The sequence below is a fragment of the Lactuca sativa genome, chromosome 4, assembly GCF_002870075.4.
Source record: "Lactuca sativa cultivar Salinas chromosome 4, Lsat_Salinas_v11, whole genome shotgun sequence".
NCBI classification, from domain to species: domain Eukaryota; kingdom Viridiplantae; phylum Streptophyta; class Magnoliopsida; order Asterales; family Asteraceae; genus Lactuca; species Lactuca sativa.
In genome coordinates this window covers 307,789,255-307,800,340 of record NC_056626.2, presented here as the reverse complement: position 1 = coordinate 307,800,340, position 11,086 = coordinate 307,789,255, and the positions used below count along the sequence as shown (strand labels likewise).

Here is an 11,086-nt window from a genome sequence, read left to right as displayed (position 1 = left end):
ACTCAGACAATCTTCATCTGACTCGCCGAGTCATATGAACAACTCGACGAGTTGTTCTTGAACTTAAGAAGATTGCCTTGGACTCGCCGAGTTGTATGAACAACTCGCCGAGTCCCTCCATTACTGAGTCTGACCTCGAAATCGCTGAGTCCACTCCACTACTCACTGGTCCCACTTGGCATCGCTCAAAAAGGAAGAAATCGGGGACTCGCGACTCGACTCGCCGAGTCGTTCTTCCGACTCGCCGAGTCACAACCATGCAACTATTCTACACTCGATTCTGCTTGAATCCATTATATACAAATGATAGATCTGAGTCCAATAAGCTGATTTACCACGTAAAGTTTCCAACTTTACGTGTACAAACACATGAAAAAGGGGATAAAGGCTAAAAAGGCACTTAAAAGGGTAGATCTAGGGTTATTATGCAAAATAGCCCCAAAAAGGCAATAGATCTGGGCTCTACAACTCCTAAATGAACAGATCTAAGGATATCTCGACATAATAGGGCTTCCATATCAACATAAGGCTTGAGAAAAGCATCAACTAGATCTAGAAGAGTTCTAATGGGGTTTTAAAGCATAAAAGGGAAGGAAATCCGAAGAATACCTCAAAGAACTCTGGTTTGCCCTTGAATAATTGCTCTACAACTCTTCTCCTTGCTCCTTTCTTCTTCTCCTTCTTCAAGCCTTCACAAAAGCACACAAGATCACTTAAATCACTCAAGAACGAATTAGGGTTTTCTCACAGCTCTCTGAGGGGGGTGAAGGAGGCGAGGTTGGGGGCTATAAGGTGGCTTAAATAGTGGGCAACCCGGGGATTTAGGGTTTCTCACAGACAGACAGACTCACCGAGTCCAGAATATGGACTCGCCGAGTCGCCAGCTAACACGTGCTCGAAATCCCGTCCCTACTCGGCGAGTCAGGATATGAACTCGCCGAGTCCCTCTTGCAAACTTCAAAAATAAATACCATAGAATCATCATACCGGAGACGGGTCGTTACACCGGGTGAGGCCCGATGCCGGGCGGGGCTCAATGACTGTATGGTATGCTATAGTCTTTGTGATTATTGCATGTGCTAGTAAGGTTATATGTTTATTTGATTATATGGTTATATGATTATGTATGTATCGGGCGTGCCCAATGTCAGGTGGGGCCTGGTGATGGACAGATCTGTAATCCGAGCGGGGCTCGATGCCGGGCAGGGTTCGATGTTGGGCGGGGCCCGAGGCCGAGTGGGACTCGATACCGGGTGAGGCTTGATGGAGGGTGGAGGCCCAATATGTGATTTTATGTATGTGTGGTATGATGTATCTTGGAGAACTCACTAAGCTTTGTGCTTACGGTTTTCAATTTATGTTTCAGGTTATTTGGTTTTTAAATAGAAGGGCTCGGGATGATTGCAGAGCACATAGCACATGATTCCGCACTCTATTATTTACTCTGATTTAATGTTGTTTTGCTAAATCTAAATTACATTGGTTTTATGGAAATGAAATGTATTGTCGATTTATTAATCTAAGAAAGAAAATTTCGATGTCATTATTTTTGGGACGCTATTGTTTTAATTATCGTATTTAGGATTTTAAAAACTCGCATTTAAAATTTTAATTTTTGTTTGTAGTTGTATTTTTTTTTAAGAAATATTCATTTTGTAATTTTACTTTTATTTATTTATTTTATAATCTTATTTAGGATTTTAAAAACTCGTATTAAGAATTTTAATTATCGTTTGTAGTTGTAATTTTTAATGAAATATTCATTTTGTGATTTTACTTTTATTTATTTATTTTATAATTTATTGTTTATTTTTTAATCAAAATTAGAGGTGTTTAAAAAGATGGTTGTAATTTTTTAATGAAATATTCATTTTGTGATTTTACTTTTATTTATTTATTTTATAATTTATTATTATTATTTTAATCAAAATTAGAAGTGTTTAAAAAGGTAGGTATTTTGGATAATGGACTGGAAAAAATGATAGTAAAAAGAAAAAGAAAAAAATTGATATAAAATCTATATCACATACAATTTAAATATTAAAGTTGTGATACATAATCCATATGACATAAATGACTTTGTAGTGGGTCCAATTTACAATAGCTTCTACAATTCTACAAAAGATATGCCTATTTGAGGATTTAAAAAATGTGGCCATTTTATAACAAAGTTGTATCTACTTTTGTATTTTTCTTTCATCAAAAGACTGAAAGAAGATGTAAAAGTGGAGTAATGTTTTTACTTTTTGAGGACTATTCATGTTGACATTTTCATAAGGAGCTCAACTTGACAATAACCTAAATCTTAAGGGTCTGCTCTGGCAATTAACTAAATTTTCAACCACTGAAAACAAATATCAAGAGAAACGATTGTAGACATGCTTTGCTGTTTACAGGCCTACATCGTGAAAACCGTCATCCGCCAGTTCTTTCTTCAACTACCGACAGATCAATTATCAATCAAACCCTTACCAGTTCCCACTATCCCTACGGAAATCTCCATTTCACATACACACGGGTATACCTTGTGTGTGTGTGTGTGTTTGATCTTCTGCTTTTGGATTAATTGAAAAGCAGCGGTTTTGCGTTGTTGATTTGTCATTTTGAATTGGAAAAATGGCGGATGATGCTTCGGACAGGATTGTTTACTTACACGGTGACCTGCAACTCAACATTATAGAAGCACGAAACTTACCTAACATGGATGTCTTCACCGGTCACATCCGCCGTTGCGTTACCTTTGAGGCCTGCCGGAACGACAATTCCTCCGCCGCAACCACTGACACGAAGTTGCGTTCTGGTCACCGGAAGATAATTACTAGTGATCCTTATGTCAAGGTTTCGGTGCCTCAAGCAACGGTGGCGCGTACGCGTGTGTTGAAGAACTCGAAAAACCCTAAATGGGACGAACGATTTATTATTCCGTTAGCCCACGCCCTTGCACACTTGGAGTTCCATGTGAAAGACGATGACGTGTTTGGTGCTGATGTGTTGGGAAGTGTTAAGATTTCGGCGGAGAAGATCGCCACCGGCGAGACTATTTCCGGTTGGTTCAAGATGGAGAATTCAAGTAAGAAAAACTCGGAACTCAAACTGGAAATGACATTTTTTCCGGTTGAGAAAAATCCGCTTTACCAGCATGGAATTGCCGGAGATCCGGCACATAAAGGCGTCAGAAACACTTACTTTCCGGTAAGGAAAGGTTCTCAGGTGACATTATACCAGGATGCTCACGTTACACCGGATTGTAAGATGCCTGAAATTCAATTAGACGGGGGTAAGGTTTATCAGCACAATTCGTGTTGGGAAGACATCTGTTATGCTGTATCGGAGGCTCACCACATGATATACATCGTCGGTTGGTCTGTTTTCCATAAAATTAAACTGATCAGAGAGCCTACCAAGCCACTACCAAGAGGAGGCGATTTGACACTCGGTGACTTGCTGAAGTATAAATCTGAAGAAGGGGTTCGTGTACTGTTGTTGGTCTGGGATGATAAAACTTCCCACAATAAGCTCTTCATAAAAACGGTGAGAACTTCAAATCTTTTACTCAGCTGATTGCTTAGATTATTTTGTTTTGATTTCATTTATAAATCTTTTCCACAGACTGGAGTGATGGGGACTCATGATGAAGAAACCAGGAAGTTCTTCAAGCATTCATCTGTCATGTGTGTGCTATCACCTCGTTATGGAAGCAGCAAACTTAGTTTTTTTAAGCAACAGGCAAACACTTCTCTTCTTTGATTCCCTCCTCTGGTTTTCATTCAGATTACTCACTTTTGTTGCCATGAATCTTTCAATTATAACACACCAATTACCATTCACATTTCAGGTTGTTGGAACTGCTTTTACACATCATCAAAAATGTGTACTTGTAGATACACAAGCATCTGGTAACAATAGAAAAATTACTGCATTTATAGGTGGTCTTGATCTCTGTGATGGGCGTTATGATACACCTCAGCATAGGCTATTTCATGATCTAGACACTGTTTTCAAGGATGATGTTCATCAGCCAACATATCCAGTGAGTGGTGTTCTTCAATTTGTTTCCCATTTTCTGATATTATTATTCCAAAATGTGCCCCAATTCTTTTCTAATGGTGTGATATCTTATATTAGGCAGGAACCAAAGCTCCAAGGCAACCATGGCATGATTTACACTGCAAGATTGATGGTCCTGCTGCATATGATGTGCTTTTGAACTTTGAGCAGAGATGGAAAAAGGCTACTAAGTGGAGAGAATTTGCATTTATTGCCAAGAAAATGGCCCAGTGGCAAGATGATGCATTGATAAAGATCGAGCGGATTTCATGGATTATTAGTCCTAAATATCCTGTTCCAAAACATGGAGATCACACCATTGTTCCTGAAGATGAACCATTGTTGCATGTTTCCAAGGAAGATCATCCAGATAACTGGCATGTTCAGGTTAGAAAAAGTCTTCTCTTTTTTTTTTTTCCACCAACTTCTTTTCTTATGTAGCCTTTTAAGCCCCTTTTGTTAGACACAAAAGGGCATAAGTGGTTGTAATTTGTTTGTGAGACTCATGTCAATGGGACAAAAAAAATGAAATCTTTAGTCCCAAAAAGATAGGACAGGGACTTGATCTTGATTTCTTATTTGTAAAAAAGACGTGAATGCCCTCCTCATCTATATTAATAAGTAATTCTCACGAGTTTTACCTCTCACAGATTTTTCGGTCTATCGATTCTGGATCTTTGAAAGGATTTCCCAAAACTGTTGATGTTTGTGAAGCACAGGTTAGTAATTGAAATCTGTTCATCTTCTTGTTCTTCCTAAACACCTTTCATGTTCAACCCATATTTGTAGGAAAAATGCAAGAAATAGCAAACTTATTTTCATTGATATTGTTTATTATAGCATCATACATACATCCATTTCTTCCTATCACAACATTGTACTTTGAAAAAGTGACATCACTGTAGCAAAGGAATCTAGATACATACACTGCTATAAATGTTCATCCATTTCATTGGTGCAGAATCTTATTAGTGCAAAAAGTCTGGTGATTGACAAAAGTATTCAGACAGCATATATCCAAGCCATTCGCTCAGCTCAGCATTTCATTTATATTGAAAACCAGTATTTCATTGGATCATCATACGCATGGCCTGCATACAAAGATGCAGGTATAGTATATACACAAATACTTGATCATAACATATTCGTTTTATATGGTTTCTGATAAGAATAAGATAAATTCCAATTCCAATTCTTATAGGTCTTATATTAATAAACTGTTTGTTGTACTTTACATCTTAAAAGGAGCTGATAATCTGATTCCAATGGAATTGGCCTTAAAAATTGCAAGCAAGATTAGAGCAGGAGAGAGGTTTGCAGTTTATGTTGTCATACCAATGTGGCCTGAAGGCGTTCCATCATCCGCCACTGTCCAAGAAATTCTCTATTGGCAGGTAAAATTACCTTTTTACCCTCCCAACTCTACATAGACTTGTATCATGTGGAAATAATTCCTTTCTAGTTGATCTTTTGTTCCACCGAAAAAGAGTTACATGGACTCACTCTCGATCTCTTCTTTTTTCCGTACAAAAGACGTAAATACCCTCCTCATCCTCATCATTAAATATTACAGAGCCAGTCAATGCAAACAATGTACACTATCGTAGCACGTGAAATCAAAGCTATGCAACTTGATGCACACCCTCAAGACTATCTAAATTTCTATTGCCTTGGAAAACGCGAAGAATTACCTCCAGGAATGCCTCAATCTTCCCCAGACGAGAAGGTAAGTAACAAACCTAACGATGGAATGTAATCACACATTCCATTCCAATCTTAGTAATTTGTTTTTGGTTTAATAGGTCTCGAATTCACAAACATTCAAGCGCTTCATGATATATGTGCACGCAAAAGGAATGATAGTGGATGACGAATATGTCATAATGGGGTCCGCAAACATCAATCAAAGATCCTTAGCCGGATCAAAAGACACAGAAATTGCCATGGGTTCGTATCAACCCCACCACACTTGGGCGGCTAAAAAACGTCATCCACACGGACAGGTATACAAAAAATAGCAACATACTTTCATTTTTCATTTTCAATAATAAAAATAATAATTAACAAATTGAAAGTATAAGAGGCTAGGTCCGACTCGGTCAGATTAAGACAATCAGTGGTTGTGTCTGTGTCTGATTTAGGGTTGTGTAGTCAGATCTGACTCAGTCAGCAATTATCTGTTTTAGGTTTACGGGTATAGAATGTCGTTGTGGGCGGAGCAACTTGGGGTGCTTGAGGGGTGTTATGAGGAGCCGGGGAGTTTGGAGAGTGTGAAAAGGGTGAACGAGGTGGCGGAAGATAATTGGAGAAGATATGTGAGTGATGAGTTTTCAGAATTGCAAGGGCATCTGATGATGTATCCTTTGAAGGTTGATGTGGATGGGAATGTGGGGTCGTTGCCCGAGTGTGAAAGTTTCCCGGATCTTGGAGGGAAAATTATTGGAGCTCATTCGGCTACGCTTCCTGATATTTTGACTACGTGATTGTGGGCCCCGGGGTTATGATTGATTCTTTTTTGTTTATATAAGGATTTGGTATTGGTGTAAAGGGAAAAGGTGTGTATTGACATATGGTTTTGTTTTTGTTTTGGTTGTTGAAGTTGGATAGATGAGATGTTTTGTTGTACATTAAGCAAGTGGTTTGTGTTAATTGGTGGGTAACTTGGTTGATATTCATTTGATTTGGGAGATTTTTTGCCTGTAATTTGTTTTTGTTTTCGTCCATTGGTGATCACGAATTAATGGGATCGGATCCAAAATCAGAATACTTCTTAAACATAATGAGTTTACATTAAACTTCGTAAAAAGGAGGGTAAATCACATTAAAAATCACTAAAGTTTATATAAAATTTTGATTTTTATTGAAGTGTTATTATTATTATTATTTTTTTTTCTTCTCTCAATTAAGTCATTAAGTTATAACTTTATTGCAAATTTAACAAATCAACTAATTTGTTTTAGGTGTTTTATGTTTAATGTGGTTTTCGTATATGATTGCTAATATTTGGGGTTAAATTGAACCTTTATATAGATTTTTACTTATATTTCATATTTATTTTCTTTCTTTTAAAACATTACCATTTTATGCAATGACTTTTTAAGGTTGCTCATTTGGTTTATCACCTAGAGTGGTGTAAGCATGGTAATGAAAGCTCATTTAGAAGAGGTTAGTGTGGACAACTTTCCTTGCATTGCTTACCACCCGGGAAGACGAACCACTTGAACGATCTTGGAAAGTAATCGCATAAAATTGTGATGATCTGAAAGAAGAAAAATAAAAAATAAGGGAAAGTGAGTACAAATCTAAGAAAAGATAAAGGAAAATGAGTACAAATCTACGTAAAGATTCAATTTACCCAAAATGTTTACCAACTATAATCATATGTGGAAACCATATTAGTTTTTTGCCTAGTCAGTAAATGAGAAGTATAAAACATGTGAAACAAATGAGAAGTATAAAACATGTGAAACAAACGGATTGATTGAATTTGCAACAATATTGTAAACTTAATGATTTATTAGAAAAAAAAAAAAACATAATATCAAAATCAAAATTTTATGTAAACTTAATGTTTTTATGCAATTTTCCCTAAGAAGTGTGAATTTACATTAATACTTTCATAAACAAAATCATAAAATGAGTTCATCGGAATGGTACAAATGTATAAACCTTTCACTAGACACAAATTGTATAAACAATACTTTTTTTTTTGAAGAACCAACAATACATATATATTTTCTAATGTGGACGACATGTGGACAATGATACACCACATAAGTATCAAAACCGGCTAAACCTTCTATAGGTGATAACAAATATAAAATGCACAAAGAAACTGTTTGAGATTCGAACCCGGATCAACTATATTTTGGAGTATTTTTATATTAGGTGATGCACCTTTGTAGTCCTTAACTCATCCAATCCCTCAAAATCTTGCTCAAAGTATATCAAGACATGTCTTTCTAGGATAAAAACTACAATTTCTGTCTCATTGATATCAGTCTCACAGTCTAAATAAACACCAAAAGCAGTATAAGGCCATGACAGACTCTAAAGCTTTAATTTTCTTCCGTCATTACTTTATCCAAACCCACAAGTGTATCAAAAATCTCGATTCTTCTTACATGATTCTCATCTTCCGCCCCAAACGTATGAACAACACTATCCACCTTCACCGAACTATACCCAAACGGTTTCTTGATATTACTCTTCACCATCATCTTCCTCACGGCGGCAGCCTCCTTCAACCGCCCAACACCGCCATATAGCTTTGCCAGAGTCACATACCGGCCGCCACTCATTGGATCCAACAAAAACAACTTCTCCGCCACAACTTCACCAAGTTCAATATAATTATGCATCCTACAAGCACCAAGAAGGGCACCATACACACTCTTCCCGGGCCCCATTGGCATGGATTTAATCAACTCAACCGCCTCCATAACCAAGCCCGCTCTCCCAAACAAATCAACCATACACGCGTAATGTTCTTGACCTCTTTCCACATTGTAATCTTCCATTTGTTTGAAAATTTCACGCCCTTTTGCGATTAATCCCACGTGACTACATGTTGATAACAAGCAGAGAAACACAATCCCGTCGGGGGTAAAACCGTCTTTCAAGAAGTTTGAGAAAAGATTGAGTGTTTCTTCCACGTTGCCATGCATTCCGTAACCCCTCATCATGGCATTCCATACCATGATGTTTCTTTCGGGCATTTCATCAAACACTTGGCGTGCATAGTCTAAATGACCACTGTTTGCATACATAGCGATCATACCACTTCCAACCATAGCATCTTTGTTTAAACCTGTCTTAATGGTGTAACAATGGATCCAGAACCCTAATTGGATTTCTGCTGCTTGAGCACAAGCGGGAAGGATGCTAACGAGAGTGGCATGATCTGGTAAGCTAAGAGACTGTTCATGTAGTAATGTACGAAAAAGATCAAGAGCTTTTGCAATTCGATCATTGTTAGCACAACTGGAAATGGCAGTATTCCAAGTAACGAGATCCCTTTGTGGCATTTCATCGAACACCTTCATACACGGCTCGATCATTTCACACTTCGCATAAAACGCAACCAGAGCATTCCCAACGAACAAATTAAAGTAAAATCCACATTTTATTACATGTCCATGGAGGACGCAACCTGTTTTCTCGTCTTTTGTGATGCCAGACGCCTTAAGAACGAACGTAAATGTATACTTATCAAGAAGCATATCTTGTTCACGCATCTTTTTATACACGTCTAATGCTTCCGGAGACATATCTGAATTTGCATATGTTTGAATCATCATGTTCCACAAGAAAACATCTCTTTCAGACAAACGATCGAACACTTTCCTTGCATCTTTCATGTATAATTGACCCAATCCAGAATAGATGGCAATAAGCTTAGACCCAACAAAAACATTTTGCTCATAGCCTCCAATGATGATCTTAGCATGCATTTTATTGATAGATCTAATACTACCGTCACATTGTGTTAACATTTTGTTCAGCTCGTATGAATCTTCTTTTGACGTGCATGATACGAAGTATCTGATGGCTGCAAAAGTTGATCTTGTTAAGACTCTAAGAACACCATCGCCGAACAACCCACAAGTGGAATTATTCCATAAATAAGAGTTTGGCACCTTTCTTAACTTATGTATCTTCCTCGCCATTAAATCGTGGAATTTCTTTTTAGAAACAATCAAAGTAAAAGACGATTTCTAATTGCTTTGTAAATTATCCGAAGTTTTGGGCTGCAAAACTAAAAACCCAAATTTGATCGAGCCTGCTGTGCAACAAATGATGCGAACCGTAGAAATTGAAAATAGCCTAGCATTCATGTGCTGTTTGGTTGCAGGTTGCAAGTTTGCTTGTCAAAATATACCAACACAAACACAACCCATTTAATTATGCAGGTTACGGGATTGAAACATAAACCCATATGCGAACCATCTACCCATTTATTTATACAGGTTCACAGGTTGGCGAGTTTGTAGGTCAGATTTGGGTTCGTATGTTCGTGAGTCAGATTTCATATATAAAATTGATAATTAAACATGAATAAATTTTTGATGCAAACATATCTGAATTTTAGAAACTTAAGTGTTAAACATCCCATTGAAAATTATAAACATTCATTGAAACATGTTCAAACTAAAACATTAATACAAACATAAATAAATTCAATCGAATGCATCGATGTCGTTCGATAATGGTTCAATCATTCATGTCGTCATTTTTGTGGGATATTTAGATTATTTAGGGAAAACACCAAATATGTTGCAATACAAATCAACAGATGATTACCCACGGGTCAAATGGTTAATGATATTGGGCATCTTATCCTAGTATAAAGTATAAAATGTATAATGTATAATACTTGACACATTTAAAAAATATATAATTTTTTTTATTAAAATTCTAAACGGGTTGGCGGGTCAACCTGTATATTTTTTGAGAAGCTCATATATGACATGTTTAATAAACATGTTAACGAGTTGGCGGTGTAACGCCCCGATTTTCAGGTATTGGTTTATGTGAGAATTTTATTGATTTCAGGGTCTACTCGACGAGTTGGCTGCCCTACTCGTCGAGTAGCAGCGGGTTGGTCCGCGTGTTTTAGTGATATACTCGCCGAGTCCAAGAAGAGACTCGCCGAGTAGGAACTAAAGGATGAAACCCTAATTTCCAGGGTTTTGCACCCTATTTAAGGACCACTTATCCCCCATTAGCCTCTCTTACTGCCTCCCTTGGGTTCCGAAACCCTAATCCGTGTTGGCTTCCTATATTTGTGTGCTTCTTAGCTTGGAAAAAAGGGACTCTTGGAGTGAAAGCTTGGAGTTCAAGAAGTTTGGGGCAAAGAGCTGTTGTAGATCCGAATTTTCTTTGTCTTAGCATCATTTTGGAGGTAACAAGTTGTTACCTTGGCTCTCTTTTAGTTAGATCTCTTCATTTATGGGTTTGGGGCCCTTTTTAGGGTTTTGTGTGGTGATTCTTCGATTTAGGTCAAGATCTGAGGTTGCAACCTTAGATCTGGACTCCT

The 11,086-nt window shown here is 37.4% G+C and overlaps 2 protein-coding genes across 2 annotated transcripts; one reads left to right on the top strand and one right to left on the bottom strand.

The window, feature by feature from the left end:
- The first annotated feature begins 2,371 nt into the window (after positions 1–2,371).
- Positions 2,372–6,736, top strand: LOC111891382 (phospholipase D delta). Its single transcript, XM_023887427.3, has 10 exons — positions 2,372–3,531; positions 3,610–3,726; positions 3,836–4,030; positions 4,126–4,434; positions 4,698–4,766; positions 5,009–5,156; positions 5,293–5,441; positions 5,621–5,773; positions 5,850–6,050; positions 6,234–6,736. Exons 1-10 carry the CDS (start codon positions 2,617–2,619, stop codon positions 6,528–6,530), a joined length of 2,553 nt encoding a protein of 850 aa, XP_023743195.1. The 5' UTR covers positions 2,372–2,616; the 3' UTR covers positions 6,531–6,736.
- Positions 6,737–7,909: 1,173 nt separating this feature from the next.
- On the bottom strand, positions 7,910–9,898 carry LOC111891387 (pentatricopeptide repeat-containing protein At1g08070, chloroplastic). Its single transcript, XM_023887432.3, has one exon. It carries the CDS (start codon positions 9,714–9,716, stop codon positions 8,106–8,108), a length of 1,611 nt encoding a protein of 536 aa, XP_023743200.1. The 5' UTR covers positions 9,717–9,898; the 3' UTR covers positions 7,910–8,105.
- Between the last annotated feature and the right edge of the window lie 1,188 nt (positions 9,899–11,086).

Excerpts from the sequence above, each read along its gene's own strand:
- LOC111891382 (XM_023887427.3), top strand. The coding sequence starts at position 2,617 with ATGGCGGATGATGCTTCGGACAGGATTGTTTACTTACACGGTGACCTG. Across the intron at positions 3,727-3,835 it reads TTAGTTTTTTTAAGCAACAG|GTTGTTGGAACTGCTTTTAC; the intron begins GCAAACACTTCT and ends TTCACATTTCAG. Across the intron at positions 4,767-5,008 it reads TTGATGTTTGTGAAGCACAG|AATCTTATTAGTGCAAAAAG; the intron begins GTTAGTAATTGA and ends TCATTGGTGCAG.
- LOC111891387 (XM_023887432.3), bottom strand. The coding sequence starts at position 9,716 with ATGGCGAGGAAGATACATAAGTTAAGAAAGGTGCCAAACTCTTATTTA.